Raw genomic sequence first — 22,137 nt, forward strand, 5'->3', positions numbered from 1 at the left:
ATGATGAATTGATGATGTATGTGCCAAGCAAAGATAGGCAATTTTCTTTATTTCTGGAGTTTTGAGTCATGTCACTTGACTATGGTTATTACAAGGTGGAACAGTGGAAAATGAGGTAGATAGTTAACAATGCAGTTGGCGTGGCCGGCAAGCCCGCCGGTGGTGCCGCTGTTTGTGGCTTGCCGCATAGCCAAGAACGGAGCCGAGCAGAGGAGATGCCGCGTGACAGAAGGGCCGGTGTGCTAGAGATGCGGTGCAGCGGCGGGGGAGTAGTGGCAGGCGCGGGCGGAGCTCAGTACAACGGCGGGCTTGGATTGGCACTGCTGTGTCAGAGTGAAGCGGCGGGGAGGAAATAGATAGGACTGGACAAGGAACGTAAAGGAGAGAGGAAAAAGATAGAAAATAAAAGGAGAGAGAGAAAATAAAAGAATGTAAAGGGAAAAAGTTAGTTAATCTATAAGCTTAGTATTAGTTAATTATTTTTCATTGCACGTTAAATCACACAATAAATTGATGAAATTATACTATTTGATAAGATAGCAAAAGGGTACAATGGACTTTTGAACTCTTGATCCATTCATGAAAAATAGAAAGAAGCCATTCTGCCAAACGTTTTCCGAAACGACTAGAGAAGTTGCTTCATCAGAGGAGCCACAGCTGGAGCCGTTTTAGCCACAGCTGCAACCCTGCCAAACAACCCGAAGTCTACCACGATCAATGTGAACAGAGAGGACATGGGCAGCTCTGGTGTGCAGTTGGCAGCTGTTCAATGGGGCCCAGCTTAATGCTACATTGGACCATAGTCATTGTAGGAATTTCTATATACGTGCTTAATGCTGCGACCACAGTGACAAATAACGATGGTCCTCGTGTATCCACTATGCCGTATAGTCGTCCGCCTTTTGTCTTAGCGTTCTTCGTTCATATGCGCAGCGCATATAGTACGTCGACACTGCAGTGCATGTCCTGTGATCATCACAAATATAAGCCACTCTCTCAAGGGGCACTTAATTAGGTTATTAACAGCCAGATTCCGATTGACCCCTGCAAAGATACGTACGTACGTGCACGCAACTAGCGCCAGGCCATCGTACATATCATCGTACGTACTATATCACCATCGTGTTACTTGCTCCTTTTCAGTTTGCCAAACTTTGAGCCACTCGGTCAATAACCCACACATTTCATTCATCTGCTTCAAACGCTAGAATAAAACTGAAAAATAAAGCATATATAGATAACAGAATGTCAGAATGTCATAGATAGGAATGTTTGTCAAGGTTCTACGACTGTGATCATATTGTTGTTGCTGAAACTGTCAGTGGAAGCAGAGTGTACCTAGTGGAATGCTAAGCGGGTGTAGAATTTTGTGCATGTGGAGCTGATGGAATTATTGTCACACGTGATAGGGAAAAATTAGTAGAGATCATGCTGGTTAAAAGGAACGGGCCAGTGCCCACTGCCTGCCAGTCCTGTTCACAGCTATAGTAGTGCCTCTTGTCCAGTCTGCACTTCTGTTACTTGCTCTGTCTGCCCGCCTTTAATTTGCCAAATTTTGAACCACTCTGTCAATAAACCCCGAAGCCGTTGATTGGCCTTCCTCAAAACCTACAAGAGAAAGTGAGGCGAGAACATGAATATATTGTGAATATTGGATGATCTATATTGAGCATCGTGAGATTTTATACAGAGAAAAGAAAATAATCCGCAATCCTTCCACAACAACCCAGACCCTTTTGGATCATTGCCATAAGTCTAGTAAGTAAAAACATAGCAAAAACAAGGTAAATGTGAGAAATAAGGATTATTCAATTGAGCCGACAAGTAATAATTGCTAAATGAGAGAGAAAAGCTGAGAGGGTGATAGAATAAATGAATAATGAATGCCTACAACTCTGAGGGACAACTTACACATTCAAAATGTTCACAGTGAACCCTATGCTCTGTTTCAAATCTGATAGTGGGACGGTTCGGAAGTGTATTGACGGCAGCATCAATGGCAGCAGCAACATATCGGATGATGCCATCGTCATTATCGTTCATCGGATCATAGTTAGTGTCAGATATGTGGTTGCCACTAATTTTTACCTCAATCTTGCTGAGAGCAGAGAGGTGCTGGATGCCAAAATTAGAAGCACCATTCAGGCACTCCATGTTATGGACAGGTAAGGCAAGCTTGATGTGCTCAAGCTTTGGCATTGATCCTTCTTCAAACTCCAGTGATGTCCCACAGCCAGTGATGAAGAGGGAGAAATACTTCAGAATTCTGAATCCGTTGTTGCCATGGATGAATATCCTTCGGTTACTGCCTCCGGTAGTGGTTAATTCAAGAAAAAGCAAACTGGGTATTGCTCCAAGGATCTCAACATCTTCTGGTCTCACGCAGATGAAGAGCAGTTCTAGCACCTCCAGATTTCCAAGCGAGCCCATCCAATTTGGCACCTTATACACGCAACAGCTTGTGATGGAGAGCTTTCGGAGGCAACAAGGAGCAGTGGGGTGCCATGGATCCAGCAGCAGTGCGTATCTCCCTGTCTGGTAGTCTGAGACAGATAGATTATGAAGGTTGCATGAAGATAATAAAGTTCCAAAATAGCTGAAAATAGCATCTGGTCTTCCTCCTGAGCAATTAAACAAATAACACTGCAATCTAATTTCTAATGTCCTCAGCTTGGTTAGGTTACTGAATTCTTGCAAGGACTTCCGTTGTTTGTATAGGACCCCATACTGCCTTAGCTCTTCCAAGCTGTGCATCCGTCCAATCATTCCATCTTGAAATCTAGTGTGATGATTAACATATAAATAGGCCAAGTGTTGTAGTTTTATGATAGTGGGTGGCAGTTCATCGATTCTGGTACCTCGTACATCCAGGGTTTGTAGATGTTGAAGTTCCCCTATTTCCTGTGGGAGCTTAGTTATTGAACGTGAGCAGAGACGCAAGTACTTAAGATGAAACAACGTTCCAATACTTGCAATATGATGTTCTGTCATGCCACCGCAATCTCCTAGGTCCAACACACGAAGTGCAGTTGAAGGCAACAAAGAGGTTTTCACAGGCTGCCCAAATACAGTAACTGATCGAACGTGAGACAGAATTTGGCTTTGCCACAGGCTAACATGTTCTTCATCGCCGTTTTTAACACAAAGCCTATGAACCTTGTATTCTGAAGTGTACGCATGCTCTGCGGCATCTAAAGATGTCACAAAATTCTCTTTAACAGCTTCGCATTTGATGTAGTCAAGAATGATGTCATGAACTCTACAAGCCTTCGCCTCACCATACTTTATATCAACAGGTTGGATCATGCTTCTATTAGTGAGATCATTGAAATAACTCTCACCAATTTCATATTTAGTTCGCCCTTCTTCCTCATGGACAAACCCTTCTGCAATCCATCTATTGATCAAACGTTGTTTTTCTATCTCATAATCTTCTGGGAACACACTTAAGTATAATAAACAAGTTTTTAGATGGCGAGGGATATCAAAATAACTCAGAGATAATATAGTTGTCATATTTCCAGCAGCAGGATTCTTTGCAAATGCAGAACCAATATCATTTAACACCCTGTCCCATTCATTTTTTGTATGCTGATCTCTTAATATGCTTGATATAGTAATAATTGCCAATGGTAAACCATCACACTTTCTTAATATCTCATCTGGAACACTACCCAAATGAGTGCCATGGTTCAAGTTTTCGGAACCAAATGATCTTTTAAAAAGCAACCTTTTGGAGTCGTCGAAACTGAGAGGCTTCATTTGGTAAACATCACCACTTTGGGAAGAAAAGGATAATGCAATTGCAGTATTGCGTGTCGTTGCGATTATTCTGCTCCCCAGATCATTTTTTGGTAATGCAAGCTTGATAAACTTCCATGCTTCTGTGTTCCATACATCATCAAGTACAACAAAGTACCTACGACATGATTTTAACAAGATATAGTTAGTGCTGATAGCAATGCTTAGAATTTTATGGGTCGATAACAATCAATTGTGGAAGCTAGGGAAATGTTAAGGGGTTAGTGCAGGATGATAGGAACTAAAAAATTTAAAGCTGGTATAAAGAGTGTTAGCCTAATATGTGTCAAACTATTTCAACTTTTGTTAACATTATGTTATGAATTATTAGATCATTCATGTGAAATATATTGAACTGAAAATGATGATGATTTTTTTTAAAAAAAACTGCCCTGTATATTAATTTGGTCCACAACCAAAATTCTGGAACTAGTTTAAATTTTTCCATACCATTGTGGACTTCTTTGTAATTCAAACTGCTAGAGCTTAGTTTAGATTGTGAGCCTAAATTGCAATGTTGAAAAATGCCACTTCAAAAGTTCAATATTTTGTAGGCTAGATTTCGAAACATTCATATGTTACCCCAGCTGGTAGTGCGCAATAAAATTCATCCAGAAAAAAAAAGTACCTCCTGACTTCCATCTAGTTTCTAATTATAATGCAGCCTTAACAACAATCGTGTGCAGAGACAAATCGAAAGAGGCACACATGTCTAAGTAAAAGTGAATGAGAAATGCCCACACATGCATGTCTTTGTTGATCATACGGTACGAGTGTATCATGCTAGACCTTTTTCACATATTAATTTAGGGGAAGATATCTCTACCATACTTGCTTTCAGGAAATTTCGTGTCAGGCAATGATTTATTTTTTTTTCTGAACTATTATTCATTCAGTAATTATGAAAAATTATATTAATAACTACACTCTTATCTTTCTACATGAGCATCTATCTTGGGACAACTTTTCTTAGTAACAGTCTAGGATTTGTGTTGTAAAACAGATTGAGTACCTTGCAACTATGTAAGAAAATAGTAAGTAGAGGTCAAAGTTGTATTTCAATGTCTAAACGCCATATATTTGTGACTGAATACTGTATACTTTTAAATATCAATGGTTTCTCATTGAATTTGGACCTAACATATAAAGCCATTTTCTAAAAATTAAATAAAGCCAAAAACTAATATATTAGCTTTATGTCGGGATGCAATTAGAAGCCGTACTTGCTAGATGTCGGGATCAACACCAACGCCACAAAATTTGTTTTGCTACAGAACATGCATACATTATTATCAATAGATGATCAGGTTTACCGTTTATCCTGGAGGTGTTCTCTAAGTTTATCGATGAGCTGCTGCTCATCATCATCCTGTGCCGTCTTATCACTGAGGCCGACTCCTTTAGCAATGTCTCTTAGTATCCTTCCCACATCAGGACTTTGAGAAACCGACACAAAAGCTGCACAAGAGAACTGGCTCTTAATGGTGTTAAAGACTTGCTTTGCAAGAGTAGTCTTACCAAGACCTCCGCAACCAACAATTGAAGCCACTTTCAGTTTTGCAGATGACCCAGTAGACTCCATGGCTAACAACTCGATGATGTGCTTCCTAGAACCATCAATGCCTACAAGCCTGTCTATGTCCTCGTAGAGCGCTGGCAGTCGAGGATCAACGAGACAAGTGCTAGAGTGGCTAGATCCCGATTCGACAAAATTATACCTCTTATGCCTCTCGCTGACCTCCATTACACGTTTCTTGAGTTCCTCAATCTGACAGGCGATCTCATGCCGTGCTACCATTTTCTTAAACTTGCGGAATAGCCCCAAGATTCCTGCAAGCCCACCATGATGGTGCTCATGGTCATCAACTCGAGCCAAGAAGCTATCCACGCAATCCTCCATGTCGTAGGCCAGCTCGCGTAACTCATTCCTCCAATCTCTCATCAGAGGGTTGAGGTCACGTGCGTCCCCGAGCATCTCGAGTGCGGGACTCATGGTCCTCAGCTCATCTCTCAAGAACTTGATCTGCTTGCTCACACCCCTGAGCTTGTCATATTCTTCCTCCATCAACTTGGAGAGCTTAGACAGTAGCGGTTCCATCACGCCCATGGAGACGCTCACGATAGCACTCTTCATTGCTGCTCTGCCACCACCGACGAGCTCTCCCGTACTTGAGATCTGCTGAGGCGTGGAGTGATCTGGCAGGATGCTGCGTCGGATTGTTTGAATGTAACGCCCTAACGCCACTGCGTCAAGTGAAGCTCAGGGCGTGGCGTGGATCGAGGGCGGCTAGCTGAAGCGTCGGACTAGGAGTAGAGCTGTAGGAAAGGGAGGAGCTAGCTATCGAGAGCGTGGGTGAGGTGTTGGTCTCTTGGACGTGCACTCACTGGTGCCTCTTCACTCTTTTTTTCTTTGAAGGTTGCCTCTTCACTTCAGTGAGCTACTGAAAGTCCTCATCATTCAGAAAGCATTCTAGTGTTGTCCGGCTGTTGTTGCACGCGCTGTTATGTCAATCGAGTTTACTACTGCTTGAGTACGACATGCAGAGCTGGATCGCACTTTGCGATATCGTGGCCCGTGCTAAACTGGAGAATTGAGAATTACGGTGTGGATCCTCCTCGTCGTAAATGGGACAATTCATTATGGATAGATCCTATGAATTTTAGCAGGTGACCTTATTCCTTTTTATGGGCGAAAACGGGTCGGGTATTTCTGCGACCGGTCGATCGCGAATAGATTCAGATGCTAATAAGATAAAAAAGTAGATATCCTGGTACAATCTTTGACGTCGACATCGAATCAGATGTAAAAAAGCTAGATCAGCCAGATTTTCTCTGATCTTGATACTGTCATTTTTGTATATGTGACAAACAAGGGCACGGCTTCTCTTAGCCTAAAGGACAATTGGATTAGCTTGATGCTAGGATTATCTAGCTTTTTCTAAGCATACATGAAATTGACGTATTGTGATCCCATTATTTTGCCTCCTTTGTGTTCACCATTATCATGCACTTGCTTCTATTTTAAAATCAATTCCCTAGCTGCTTCCCATTAAAAAAATATCTCCAGCGGACTCTCTAAATAACCCCTATCCCAAGAGGTCAAGTAAAAAAATGCACTCTAGCAGGCCATCTGCTTGTCTCCCTATTTTGGGGAGGCCTCCAAATTCCCCCTCCACCCTTCATTCCTAGGGCGTTATTGCTGAAGTTGGAAGCATTTTTGTGACCCTCAAAAAATAAAGTGAACCTCCATTTGACCTTTGGAGGCTTTGATTTAATGGTTATTGCTGGAGTTGCTCTTAGACCTTGACTCCTACGATCGATGCCCATGTCGTGTTCATGCTAGTGGTCAACTAGTATTTTTTTTAAGGAAGTGGTCAAATAGTATTACGTTCCCATATTAGTCTATATCTATATACTATACATACTATAAAGATCGAAAATAATTAAAACTTTTTCTTACCTATATTGGGGTCACCGTACTCCTCACGCTAGATCCACGAAGGCAGGAGGAGGTGCATAACCATAGAAATCAGACTTAGGCCTTGTTTAGTTCCCTTCAAATTCCTAACTTTGACACTATGCAAAAAGAAGATTCTCCATCACATCAAACTTGCGGTACATGCATGAAGTACTAAATGTAGATGAAATAAAAAACTAATTGCACAGTTTCGTTGTACTTTGCGAGACGAATCTTTTGAGCCTAATTAGTCAATGTTTGGATAATAATTCACAAATACAAACGAAATGCTACAGTTGCGCATTTATGGCAAAATGCCAATTTTACCACTCCCAAATTGGAAACTAGGCCTTAGAAAATGTTTCTCCCAGAAAAAAAACCTGTTTTTTTTTTACCCATCTCGTGCCTACCCGCCGCTGTACCCATACGCGTACGTCCAAATTATTCATCCGCTGCAATTACTCTCTTGCCGTGCCGCCCCACACCAGCTACCGCCGCGCGCCCGTGCTCGGCTCCCCGGTCCTCCGTCCGCCGTGCGCCGCTAGCTCGCGGTGGCCGGTGAGCCACCCGAATGCCCCTCCCCTCCCGAAAAGCCCCGCAGCTCCGCCCCCTACCTTCGCACGTGCCCGTGCTTCATCGCCCTCCCAGACTCCCTCACCCGTCGCGCGCCGCCAGCAAGCCGCTCCCCCGCCCGTTGTGCGCCACCAGGGAGCCACCCAATAGCCCGGCTGGGCACCGGGCGCAGCGGTGTCCCCCGTTCCCCAGCCCGCCAGTCTTGCCTCGTGGGCGCCTGGACCACGGCTCGCTCCCAGGAGGACAGGTGTGCCTCGCTTGCGTGCCCGATGCCCAGCGAGCCGCCGGTCGCGACGAGGCCTCTTTGGCCACAGCTACGGCGGCGATGTCAGCGTGTGCCGTGCGCGTGTGTCCTGCGCCCCCTCCTCCGCAATCCCCATCGGACTCGGCCTGCAATCAGCAGACTCGGCCTGGAAATCTCCGTTGCTCTGGTGACCGCAGCATCCTTCATCCAGAACCTGTTCGTCCCTGACGACGCCCTTATCTAGGTAAGAACGGGTTGTAAAAACGAGTTGCCTGGTGCCCGCAGCATCCTCCATCCCCAGGAGAACCTGACGCTGCCCTTCTCAAGGTACAAACGAATTACCCGTCGCCTGCTGCTTTGTTTGTCAGTTAACAGATCGCAATGTTCCTGAACATGTTCTCATACTCTGGCTCTGATCTGACTAACGTTGTATTGGATTTAGATGACTCTTGAGCTGACACTATTTGGAGCAGTGCAGCAACAAACAATAAGTACATATGATCGTTTTTTCTTAAAGAACCAATGACATGCATAATGGACAACTTAAAGTCAGCAGTCAGCACTAATTCTTTGTCTTAGTCTATCTTTTTATATGTCAGCAAACTGTACGACGATCCGCGCATCTTATGGTAGAGCTACGGGAAGGACTGTAGAGGAAGTGGCAAGGCTGGCAGTTGTGGTCGCTGACACTGGACATCGTCACAGCAGAGGATGGTTGGTATCTCTGCTCATCGTGACGGCAAGGCTATGCAGGGAGACAGAGCTAGAGGTTTAGGAATTGCATTTTCAGTAGATTGGGGAATGTTCCTGAATTTCTGCTTCTACGATGTATGTCATGGGAGTTTGTTCCGGTTGAGATGATGAAGCAAGACCACATTACTTAGATTGGTAGAATTTCATTTGTGTTGTATTCCTTTTACCCCCTTTGCCTGCCCTCTCTCAATTGTATTTTAAACATGTTTGGTTGCTTGTCAAATTGATTGTGAGGCAGTATGGTAAAAAATCAAAATGAATTTGTCTGGAACTAACACATGTTTGGTTGCTTGTCAAGTTTTCGATGATGTAAAATAATAAATGTATATTCATAGGTTGACTTAAACACTAAGGAAAAAAATTCATTGATTGATACACACAGAGTAAATATTTCCTTTATTATCTCTTCATTCTATTTTTAGATAATGGAAATAATTCCGACTTTAAACCCCTCAAATGAGAGGCATCAGACCACCAATATTACAAGCACACTCAAAGTTTAATACACACATTGTGTTTAACATTATTGATCAATTCGCAAAAAGCAAGGCCATCCATGGGATGCGAAGAAATGTATAGCTCTAGACTCCAGAAGTTGGCATGTCTTGACAAACTATTCCCTTCAATCATGAATGTGTTGCAACAGAGCTCAGAACCATAGCCAGCATGTCCCCCTGAAAAGAAGCTGCAAAAAAGTTTCTCGTCTGCAACAATTAAACACAGTATCATTCTTATGAGCCAAATTGCCCAACAATCACCTCTGGGCGATGGCAGTGGCGATGGAAGCGTGGATGGAGTTGGGAGAGCAGGTGAGTGTGCCAGTGTGAGTGGAGTTGGGGATGAAGAAGCACAAGCAGCAGGGGGTTTGTGAGTAGAACCTCGTGATCAATGTTCACCACTCACCAGTCACCAGGACAGCAACGATATCTGTAGCCTTCACTGAACCAGTGTGTTTCTGTGCGCAGCATCTCTTTTACAAAAGGGAAGATGGATTCTCTTATCTTAAAAGAACAGAGTTGTGGATTGCTTACTGTTTTCCTGGACCCATGCAAAAGGTATTGTGATGCCATTATCATGCGTCCTAATGTGCGCCATTATTCGCTTTTGCTTTAGAAAGATTCCCTAGCTGTTTCCCATTAGAGAGATGTCCTTTCGATCTTGACTCCGCAACTCACTGCTCGCCAAGTCGCTCAACTGGTTCACATGTCAATGCCACAAGGAATTTGGTATGTATCATGAAAGTTTCTTCAGGCTCTGATTTATCAATAATTCCTACATACCTAGTTTTCTGGGTTGTATCACTGTAAGTTGTACAGCTAGCTCTCAATTTCACAAGTCGAACATGGTTCAGTGTTCATCAGAACCGGCAGCCAAAGGAGGAGGGCATAATCTGCATATGCAGCACCTAGCTTAGGAAATACCGGTTGTTTATCTCTTTCTTAGTATAGGCCCACATTTAACATTTGTAATCCGGCAAACGCCACAGGCAGCTCGGTGTTCTTTCCAGACATTGTGCGCCTTGGTAATACAAAGGTGCATAGTGTGTATCAGGATGGTGCTGTTATTTGGAGCCTGTCAATGGAGCGAAAACGAAGAGGCAGAGCATGTGGATTTGGAAGACTAATTCAGTTCAATCGGTCAAAGATAATAGAATTGCAGTTATTTGTTCGCAATTTTCTGTAATTTGGCCAGTGTCGTCAATCAAAGTAGAAGTCCAGTAGATTTGTTTTTGACAGACGGCCGTCCCTGCAAGGCAAATGATGACCAGAATGGCAAAACAGAACAGAGGGAGAGAAAAAATCAGAGAGAGGACGCACCAACCTCAGAGAAGCCAAAGAGAGATAGTATACGGGGAATTTACGGTTTATTTGGAGAGGGATACTGGGAGTGAAGGGACTGAAGATTATTTCCATGTCTACACGACATGGAGAGACTTCAATATATATTTTTCTCGTCTGATCTTATACTATTACTGATTGGAGGCTCATTTTAATGCCTTCACGTGAAGCCACCTAGTCATCAATTCGGTATATTGTAATCACTCTTGATAATAATAGATGTTAGATCTAATTTGTTTATAAAAAACTATCCACCTACACCATTACGAATAATTAGACTAAAATAACCCCTATATCATAATTACCCACATCTATCGTTAAAAAGATAGTATCACTTTCAATATTTTCAAAAAATACTTAAAATTGTCACGTTAACTAGAGATAGAGAGAAAAAATCTAGCCATGTATCCATGTCACACGTATTGTCTCGTGGCTCATGTACGTAACTATGCAAATTTGCAACAACTCAGTCGCATAGCTAGCCGCCAGTGGTTCTTCAGAAATTTGTCCGATGGAGGCCCGCAGGGCCCATGTTGGTGTGGCCAATGCATGGTAGGATGGCCCAAACCAAGTGCACGTACCACAGACTGACGTCCTCCCACTATCTTGTACTAGTCCTGAAATTCACTCCACATGGCAGTCGAGCTTAGGATCTGGAGGTGCCACTAAAGCGCTGCAATCATTAAGCTACAAGCTACTAAATACCATTGAAATACCATAGTTCAAATGAGCCATGAGGAGGATGCATATAGCGGAGAGAACTGATTGACAAGGAACAATTCGTTGTTTGGAGGAAAAATAGGTTACTAGCATCCTCAAGTGTGGCATTCTGTGTACTCGTCTTTGATTCACCAAACCTTAAGCCATTTGATCAATGCCTCGGGCCCCATAATCTTTATTGACGACCTCCCCCAATGCCTAGATGAAATGCATAAACAAGACACGAACAAGAGCATGTCAAACAAAGAATTATTCAATCTAACAACCAAGTAAGTGCTGGCTAAATAGAATAAAGAAATATGAAGTGGTCTCAAGTCTCAACCAAGAAGGTGATGCAATCGTCGAAGCCTGCAATTTTTAGAGAAAATCATGCATTCAGAATGCCCGCATCCATGCCATGCCGTTGTTTTGTATCTGAAACTGGGATGGTTTGGAAGTTTTAATGCCTTGCAAAGCATTTGATGGTGCCGTCCCTACTGTCTTCATCAGGATTGTGGTTCCTCTCGTCGTCGTAGTTCACAATAAAAACAACCTCATCCTTGTTGAGGGTGGAGAGGTGATGGCTGCCGAAAACAGAAGCACCATTTGGGCACTCCATCTCAAACGCAATGAACTTAAGCTTTAGGTGCTCAACCCTTGGCATTGATCCTTGAAAGGATCGGTGCCCTAATAGGGGAGTTGAATTGGGACTTTTTCAAATTTCTAGAATAATAAAAGCAAACCTTAACCTAGATTTCTAGTCTTGCCCAATATACAAGGTTCAAACCTAGAAACTAAACACACTAGTAAACAAGGATTGCCCAATATACAAGGTTCAAACCTAGAAACTAAACACACTAGTAAACAAGGAACCTAGCGAGAAAAGCACACTATCATGATTATCATTTTCTAAGGCAAGATATAAGCAAAACAAGCACAACTTGAACAAGAGCAAAACAACAAGTAAATTGCAGGAAGTAAATGCTCAAAGGAAGTGTTGAAATGTAAAGGGATAGGACACGAGATAACCGGATTTTTTTTCCCGTGGTATCAAGGAGTTGACTCTCCCCCTAATCTACGTTGGAGCACCCACTAAGGGTTTTGCTCCCCCTCAAGCCACCAAGACTTGAGTGCTCACTAAGAATGTCCCTTCTCCATCTTCGGAACGGCGGACTTCAAACCGTGTACAAGATCAACCTCTTAGGGCTCCCAAAATCTCCAAGAGCTCACCAAGAACCTCCGGATCACCAAGACCGTCTAGGTGACGTCAACCACCAAGAGTAATAAGTCTCAATGCTTCACTTGACTAGCACTAAGTTCAGCCACGAACTAGATGCACACTTATTACTCTCAAACACTAAGAGAAGTCCTGAATCTTGCAAATCACAAATCACCTTTTGGCTCTAGCACACTCTTATTTTCTAATGGGCTTCTTGAAGTCTTCAGGGTGTTAAGAGCAGCTCAAATGACCTAGGGGAGAGGTATAAATAGGCTAGGGAACACCAGCTAGCCGTTAGAAAAGTGTTGCAGAAAAAGCACACCATCGGATATTTTGATGGTCTCCATCCCTGGGGCGTCAGAACATCCGGTCACTCACGTGACCAAATTCTAGCCGTTAGAAAACTGTTGACGCCAAATTTCGTCACTAGTAGAATCGGCGCCAAGAAGAGAGGGAATCGGAGGAGCACAGTTGGGAATCGGCCAAGTGGTGCTACAGTGTGAGATCGGCTGGTGACTTCCGTTTTGTTTCGGGTCAAATATACCAGAGTCCCAATCGGTAGCCTTTTGCCGATGAAGAATCGGCCGATTAGGAGGATGGGTTGATTGGGCCTGTATGGGCTTAGAAAGGAATAGAAGGATGAGGTGGAAATCAGCCCACGAGGTGTGGAGTAACTAAACTAGCACGAATCGTGCTTGTAGATATTCGTTTTCTGTTTGAATTAGGGATAGAATTCTAGTCGGTTAAGAAGATATCTGTATGGGGCTATAAATAGCTACCTTTGTAAATCTGTAATCATCAACCAATAAATACAACAAACTACTTTTTCCTCGTACTTGCTTTCCAGCAGGCGACTTCGCCATTACTTTCCTCTTTTTCACGAGTTCGTGCGGGTTGGCAGGGCTGCATCATCTTGATCTCCGGCCAATTCTGTAAGTTCCGTTTATCGAGTAATATCTAAGCTTTAACTTCGGGCGCATCGCTGTTGTTTCGTTTAGATTTATTCACTAGTTATCGATATTTGCTAGATTCATAGGTTTTACCTGTTTTTCTAGTCTTTATCACCAGTTATCCAGCTAGGAATCAGTAGTGTCGGCTCTCTTTATTCTCTGTTGTTAAATTCATCTATTGCCGATTAGATCTATTCCTAGTGTTGTTATCATAAGCTTTGTACCGATTACTCCAGTGGTTTTCTGTTTACAAGGCTACAATGATCGGCTGTTTCATAGCCGATTCCTTTGTTAAAGCAAATCGGCCGATTCGCTGATAAGCTCTTTCGAGATCGGAAACTTAGCCGATCGTGATCTCTGAACCTGACACGTATTCTTCCTTGCCAATCAACAGGTCAGATTGGCTGGCACGCCGCGCGAACCGCACCAGGGCATTCACCCGAACAGGAGCTAAGCAGATTCTCCCGGGTCGTGTGTCGGTCGTTGGGACTCGGTTGACCGATTTCTAGCGCCAACACACTTTTGGCACGCTCGGTGGGACCAATACAACCGCCATCATGTCGAAGGCTGCTGAAGTCTCCGAAGAAAACGTCATCGAGGTGACGGAAGCAGATCTGAAGGATGACCAGAAGGAAGAACTGGATAAGTATACGGCACAGTTCCGGAAAGCTTGCCTAAAATCTTTCAGTCGCTCCAGAAGCGGGGAGACTATCAAGAAGAATCCATTCCCTGCTCCCGACAGATCACAATTTCTGAGGATTCGAACAAAGTGTCCGATATGATCCAACAGTCCATTTATCATGCCTTCGTTGATCAATCCCCAGTACTTTCAAATATGGTGCACAACGCCGTTGTCAATTCCTTCACTGGTGGGATACCTCAGGGATACAGGGGACCGACGTATTTTCAGCCGATTCCACCAAACCAGAATTATTCAAATTCGGTTTCACAGCCGATCCAATTTTTTGTCGGGGGTTCAGGTGCTTCCTCATCATCAACTCCTATGGGATATGGCTCCATCCAACTGTCCTCTGCACCGTTCCCTCCAGTTAGCCCATCACCCTGGGGGGCACCTTCAGCCACGGCCGGTCAGAATCAATCGTCCAGTCAGGGAAATCCTCCATTCCAGACATCCTTCCAGGCGGCCATTCGGCCGACCGTACCACCATACCAGCCTGTCGCTTCGGATGTCAACAAGACAGCAGAGCTCATGCTATATGATGAAACGAGTGGTTCATTCAAACAGCCGACCTTTACTACACAGCCGGCTTTCACTCATATACCACCTTTCAATCAGCATCCGTTTGTTCAGCCTCCGATTTACCAGCACGTGCCAATACCTCAACCAACTATTCACCAGCAACAGCCAGATTGGTCGGCACGTATTGCGGAGGTGATGCAAGAGCAATTCGGCCTGAAGCCGAAGGTGCAAACTTATACCTACAGGACACCATACCCGTCTACGTATGACCTATTGCCGTTCCCCCATCGGTATAAAGTTCCTGATTTCACCAAATTTTCGGGGATGGATGACACTTCAACTGTAGAACACGTGAACAGGTTCATCATCCAATGCGGGGAGGCAGCTACGCAGGATGCTCTACGGGTACGGTTGTTCTCTTCATCTCTATCTGGTTCGGCCTTTCAGTGGTTCACAACATTGCCGCCAAATTCGATTATCACATGGGCCGATTTAGAAAGACAGTTCCACAAATACTTCTACGCCGGGGTGCATGAGATGAAGCTGTCCAATTTGACCAGCCTTAGGCAAAGAAGTGACGAGCCGATATCCTCATATATACGGAGGTTTCGGGAAATCAGAAACAAGTGCTACTCTCTGGCTCTAACCGATGCGCAGTTGGCCGATATAGCTTTCCAAGGCCTTCTGCCCCACATCAAAGAAAAATACGCTTCGCAGGAGTTCGAAAGTCTGAGCCAGATTGTTCACCGATTGTCTGGACAGGAGGTACGTCCCTTCGATCCGCGGAGGAACTTCCAGAAGAAAGTGGCGTTCCTGGAAGAGTTAGAAGATGAGGAAGATATCGAAGTCGGACTTGCGGAGTGGATCAAGGGGAAGAAGCCGATATCATGCCCATTCGGCAAAAAGGAGCCGGAAGTGTTCGGTTTTGACACAACTAAGGCCGATAAAATCTTCGATCTTCTCCTCCAGGAAGGGCAGATCAAACTCTTGCCATACCATACAATACCTTCTGCCGAACAATTAAAAAAGATGAAGTATTGCAAGTGGCACAATGCCACATCCCATGATACCAACGAGTGCAAGATCTTCAGGCAACAGATACAGTCGGCCATTGAGCAAGGCAGACTTAAATTTGAGGTGCCGGCAAAATCGGCCAAGCCAATGAAGATTGACCAACACCCCTTTCCTACCAACATGGTCGATACGGGGAAGAATTCACTCCAGACAAAAGTGCTGACGTCCGAATCGGCCAAAAAGAGTGGCGCCGTCGATCCTAGAAATCAAGCTACGCCTGAAGATGTCAAGGGGAAGCGGCGGATAGAGGACGATGATGGTGAGTCAGAAGGGCCACGCGTTACTTCCCAGTTCTTGCTCCAGAAGTACCAACGTCAGCATGAACGCTCAAGGTCCCGAGAAGAAGCAATGCGTCGGCACGAAGAGCACTGGAGATGCCCGTTCTTCATTCATTGTTGGGAAAATAACCTCAGGCTACCTTCGGCCGATACTTGCCCAGAATGCAACGGCCCTTATCGTGGCAATCGGCCGTTCAACAGGTCTCGCTCCAGGGACGGAAGGCCAGAACCGATCAGCAGGAATTGGCGCAACCAAGATGACAAGCGCCCTCCCGTGCGTGATCGGCTGGGGGGCAGAAGTGACCGATATGACCGGTCGGAAAATAGACGCCATGATAGGCAGGGGGGCAGGACTGATCGGTATGACCGGTCAGAAAACAAGGCTAGCGTTCACAACCGGCTCGAAGAGGTGGCCGATACTCAGGTAACAGATGAAAACCCGTTAGGACGCGAACCGGAGAGGGAACGCACCAGGTCAGGGGGCAGGCCAATAAACCCCAGGTGGTGCCCCGACGGATTGACCAAGTCTCAAAAACGAAGAATCCAACGTCTCCGCCAATGGGAACAGCAAGAAGAGGAACAACAAAGCACGGCAGATAAGAAGGAAGGAAGGCCTCAGGTGTGGCGCCCCAAAAGAAACGATAAAGGGGACGACGACGAATCGGCGGGTGACGAATCAGCAGCCGAGATCGGCATGGTTTTCATATTGCCGAAGGAATTCATGGCTCCTGCCGATCAACAGGATGTATCGGCAATAGAAGAACAAACAGCACAGTTGGCTTTGGAGCCAATGATGGCTACGTTCGAGAAGCCCGAAGATGACGAACGACAACATATGAAGGCATTGTTCCTTAAAGCGCATGTTGACGGTCGCCCCCTTACTAGATTGATGGTAGACGGAGGAGCTGCTGTCAACATCATGCCGTACGCCATACTCCGGAAGCTTGGGAAAAGCAACGATGACCTGACCAAGACGGACATGATGCTCAAGGACTTCGAGGGCAAGGTGTCAAACGCTCGCGGTGCTCTCTGCGTCGACCTCACCATCGGCAGTAAGACTCTTCCTACCACCTTCTTTATTATTAATGGCAAGGGGTCCTACAACATGCTACTTGGCCGAGACTGGATACACGCAAACTGCTGCATCCCGTCAACAATGCATCAATGCCTCGTGCAATGGGTCGGCGATAACATCGAAGTGGTCAACGCCGATTCCGCGTACAGCATTGCGGCAGCCGACACGCAGCAGTGGAGCTGCGAAACCTTCAGGTGCATATCAGGTAGAGTATGGGAGACCGATTTCCTGAAGGTCACCGATTTTGGCCTACAGCCGATCCGAGCAGTCGGCTCCGAAGTTTCAGAATAGATGGATCAGTTCGCCCGAGAAGATGGGAAGCTTGGGCACGGGTTCACGTCGGCCGATTCATTGGAGATGATAGATTTAGGTGATGGTACCAAACCAAGGCCGACTTTTATTAGTGCGAATTTAGATCCAGAGTACAAGTGTAAATTGACAAATCTATTAAAGGAATTTAAGGATTGTTTTGCTTGGGAGTATCACGAGATGCCTGGTTTAGACCGATCCATCGTTGAACATCGGCTACCCATAAAACCAGGGTATCGGCCATACCAACAACCCGCACGGCGCTGCAATCCTAAAATTCTACCAGACATAAAAGCTGAAATAACTCGGCTAATCGAAGCAAAATTTATTCGGCAATGTCGTTATGCCGAGTGGATTTCTAACATCGTACCAGTATACAAGAAAAATGGGAAGCTACGCGTTTGCGTTGATTTCAGAAATCTTAATCAGGCTACACCGATGGATGGTTACCCCATGCCAACGGCCGATGTACTGATCGACGCTGCCGCGGGGCATAAAATCATTAGTTTCATGGACGGAAACGCCGGATACAATCAAATACTTATGGCCGAAGAGGATATACCCAAAACGGCCTTCAGATGTCCAGGCCACCTTGGTTTGTTCGAGTGGGTGGTGATGACTTTCGGCTTGAAGAACGCTGGCGCTACATATCAGAGAGCTATGAATTACACATTTCACAAACTCATTGGCCTTCTGGTAGAAATCTACATCGATGATGTCGTGGTCAAGTCTAAAGGTCACGAAGAACATCTGGCCGATTTACGAAAAGTGCTAGAGTGTACCAAAAAACACGGTCTTAAGATGAATCCCAACAAATGTGCTTTCGGCGTATCCGCCGGATAGTTCTTAGGATTCATGGTACACGAACGAGGCATAGAGATCAATCGGAAGACCATAGCGGCCATCAACAAAGTCGTGGCCCCACAGAACAAAACCGAACTGCAGTCCCTAATCGGCAAAGTGAATTTCATCAGAAGATTTATATCTAATCTATCTGGACGGATTCAGGCGTTCACGCCACTTCTGAAGCTAAAGCCGGACCAGGAATTTATATGGGGAGAAGAGCAGCGCAAAGCATTGGAAGATATCAAGCAATACTTGGTCTCACCACCAGTGTTGGTTCCCCCTCAAACTGGTAAGCCGTTTAAACTATACTTATCTGCCGATGAAAAAGCTATTGGATCGGCTCTAGTCCAGGAGTTTGAAGGCAAGGAGCGGGTAATTTATTATGTCAGTAGAAGACTTCTGCATGCTGAAACAAGATATCCTCCGGAGGAGCGTTTGTGCCTATGTCTTTACTTCTCATGCACTAAACTCAGGCACTATCTACTGTCGGCAGAATGTGTAGTCGCATGCAAAGACGACGTAGTAAAATACATGCTATCACTGCCGATATTGAAAGGTCGAATCAGCAAATGGATCTTGGTTTTATCAGAGTTTGACCTTCGGTATGAATCGGCAAAAGCCATCAAGGGTCAAGTCATGGCCGATTTCGTCGCCCAACACTGCGGACCGGAGATTGCCCTCGTAGAGCCGGCACCCTGGACGTTATATTTCGATGGATCATCATGTGGGGTCGGATTAGGAATCGGCATCGTTCTCATATCGCCTCGGGGGGCAAGATATGATTTTTCTCTGCCGATAGAAACCGCCGCTACTAACAACCAAGCGGAGTATCGAGCTGTATTAAAGGGCCTACAAGTATTAAGGGAAGTCAAGGCCGATTCTGTTGAAATTTTCGGAGACTCCATGCTTATTGTAGATCAACTGACTGGAAGGTCTGAATGCAAAGATGACGTATTAAGAATTTATTACGAAGATTGCCTACAACTTTTAAAAGAATTCAGATCGGCAGTAATCAAGCACATCCCGAGGGACCGCAACGAGGACGCCAACAAACTCGCCCAGCACGCATCTGGATATCGGCCAATTTTGGGCGCTATGGCTCTAGAGCTCACGGCCGACGATTGGCGTAAGGAAATGGCCGATTACCTGAAGGATCCGTCTAAAAAGGTGGAGCGGTGAGTACGTTTTCACGCCACCAAATACGTACTACTCGAAGACGACCTGTTCTACCGAACGATCGACGGAGTTCTTCTCAAATGCCTTGGGACAGAGGAGGCCAAGACTCTAATGGGAGAAATCCATGAAGGGGTATGTGGAGCACACCAATCGGCACATAAGATGAAGTGGATGATCAGGAATAATGGGTACTACTGGCCAACGATCCTCGAAGACTGTTTCAAATATTATAAGGGTTGTCAGGAGTGTCAAAAGTTTGGAAATGTCCAGCGTACACCCGCATCGGCCATGAACCCCATCATTAAGCCATGGCCGTTCAGGGGATGGGGAATAGACCTTATCGGCCAAATTTACCCACCATCAAGCAAAGGGCACAAATTTATTCTGGTGGCCACTGATTACTTTACCAAATGGGTAGAGGCAATCCCGTTGAGAGCCGTGACATCGGCTATCATGGCCGACTTCGTAAGGGACCACATCGTTTACCGATTCGGCATCCCTCAGACTATAACAACCGATCAAGGAACAATGTTCACATCAGGGGAGTTTGAGGAGTTTACGACCGATATGGGAATCAAATTGTTAAATTCCTCTCCGTATTACGCTCAAGCCAATGGTCAGGCGGAATCCTCTAACAAAGGGATAATCAAGTTGATCAAAAGGAAAATCGAGGAACAGCCAAAGAAGTGGCATTTATGTTTGACCGAGGCCCTGTGGGCATACAGGATGGCTTGTCATGGGGCTACCAAGTTGTCTCCCTACCAGTTGGTGTACGGTCACGATGCAGTACTACCGTGGGAATCAAGGGCAGGATCGAGGCGTATTTCGCTCCAGGATCAGTTAACGGCCGATGATTACTCATCACTGATGAAAAGGGAACTTGACGATTTGGCTGGCCAACGATTAAGGGCTCTGATAAGCATCGAAGAAAATAAAAAGAAGGTAGCCGGGTGGTACGATAAGAAGGTCAAAGTCAAACAATTCTCCCCGAGGGACTTGGTATGGAAGTTAGTACTGCCGATTGGGTCGAAAGATCCTAAATTCGGAAAATGGTCCCCTACATGGGAAGGACCGTATAGAATCAGTAGATGTGCTCCAGGGAACGCTTACATTTTGGAAACAATAGAGGGAGAAGAGTTTACTAGAGCTTTGAACGGAAGGTACTTAAAAAGATACTACCCCAGTATATGGGTCGGAGCATAAGGAATTAACCGTAACACGACTACACATAGCCGATACAAATCGGTTCAAACACATAGTCGTCCAAATCGGCCGATTGCACTCATTCGGTACGGACGATGGGTTACACGGCCGACAAAAACACTAGTCGCCCTTAGAACAAAAAAATACAAAAAACTAATTATTCTTCTTCTTTGACGCCTTTCCGTTCCGCTCCAACTCGCTCATGACGCGGAGGTATTCTTCTTCTATTGCCTTCATTGAAATCTCCGTTTCAACTTGACGAGGGAGAGAATGACTTCGATCCACGGAAGGTCGCGAAGTTCCTGCCGCCGCGTCTTCAAGAACGACTTGCCGAGGAAGCGGATGGTTCCTGTCGGTGGGAGGCCGCCGGCTCCCGTTGCTTTCCATAAAGTCCAAAATCGTACGGGCCGCCGTGGCAACATCGTCCTCAAGGTCGCCACAATGAAGGCTCCTAACAGTTGGAGATCGTCGGCTACTATCACTCTCCATGAGATCCAAGGCTACACGTGCCTCCGCAGTGACGTGATCTCGAAGCTCCTCACGATGAGCCGTAATCAGCTTCTTGTCCTCCGGCGTCAGTGGGTCCTCAGAATAAGCTCAATGGCGCGCACAAGCTCGGGATTAAGACGTTGAGGCTAAAACGAAAAAGGAATGAGAAGGGGCGTTTTCTTCCTAGGATCCGAAAAGGAAGGGAAGGTAGAGGTCAATACTTCACCTGGTTAACAGAGGAAGAAGAAGCCGACGAAGCCATGACAGAGAGTCGCACCGATGAGAGTAAGAAGAGAGTAAGCCGAAAGCCAAATTGGTACTATCGGGAGTAAGCGCTGAGGTCGGTATTTATGGAAAAAGATGCGTGGAAATTTGGTAAGGCCACGTCCCATCGGTATTAAGAAAGGCAGTAAATAGAAAGGGCGTCGTGAGAGACGGTCAAAGAAGATAGTAAATGTTCGTAAAAAATGGTTAGTGCTTTACAGATTACCCAGAAGGGTATCGATAGCCGTGATAGCCCGACGCCGGATCTGATCGGCAGAGTCAAGAACCCGTTGGTCTTCATCTGCCGATCCAGGGACTTCTGATGTACTGCGATGGAGCTTTAGGGCCTCGTGAGCAAAGCGCTGCCTCTCCCGTGTCAAATTGGCAATGACAGAGGGTAGCTCTTGGAGTTTTTTCTCTTCGGCACTGATTGCCTTAGTCACTTGCTCCATCTCCTTGGCAAGCTCCGCCCTTCGACGCTTGAGGCGGTCTATCTCACCGATGATCGCCGGGCGAGAATCTTCTAGGACATGGATACGCCGATGCGCCTCTTGAGCCTGACGCTTAAAAGCGTCTTCCTCTTCACGAGTCTTGGCCAGCTTGGCGCGATCGGCCATATGACGAAGGGCCCTAAAGACTGGGATCCTCATGGACTCGATGAAGTCCGCCGGCGCCAAGGCCTCCTCCG

The 22,137-nt window shown here is 45.5% G+C and overlaps 1 protein-coding gene and 2 long non-coding RNA genes across 3 annotated transcripts; 1 reads left to right on the forward strand and 2 right to left on the reverse strand.

Moving 5' to 3' along the window:
- Positions 1-1,216: 1,216 nt before the first annotated feature.
- LOC101772469 (putative disease resistance RPP13-like protein 3) lies at positions 1,217-6,231 on the reverse strand. The gene is made up of 3 exons (XM_004972674.2): positions 5,115-6,231; positions 1,912-3,919; positions 1,217-1,608 (listed from the first exon to the last, which is right to left on the reverse strand). Exons 1-3 carry the CDS (start codon positions 5,933-5,935, stop codon positions 1,483-1,485), a joined length of 2,955 nt encoding a protein of 984 aa, XP_004972731.1. The 5' UTR covers positions 5,936-6,231; the 3' UTR covers positions 1,217-1,482.
- A 1,462-nt stretch (positions 6,232-7,693) lies between these two features.
- LOC111257577 lies at positions 7,694-9,084 on the forward strand. Its single transcript, XR_002678084.1, has 2 exons — positions 7,694-8,402; positions 8,518-9,084. It is a non-coding gene; the product is annotated as an uncharacterized LOC111257577 (long non-coding RNA).
- Positions 9,085-9,197: 113 nt separating this feature from the next.
- On the reverse strand, positions 9,198-9,805 carry LOC111257679. Its single transcript, XR_002678303.1, has 2 exons — positions 9,587-9,805; positions 9,198-9,513 (listed from the first exon to the last, which is right to left on the reverse strand). It is a non-coding gene; the product is annotated as an uncharacterized LOC111257679 (long non-coding RNA).
- Positions 9,806-22,137: the final 12,332 nt, after the last annotated feature.

Source organism: Setaria italica, chromosome VI (assembly GCF_000263155.2).
Source record: "Setaria italica strain Yugu1 chromosome VI, Setaria_italica_v2.0, whole genome shotgun sequence".
NCBI lineage: Eukaryota > Viridiplantae > Streptophyta > Magnoliopsida > Poales > Poaceae > Setaria > Setaria italica.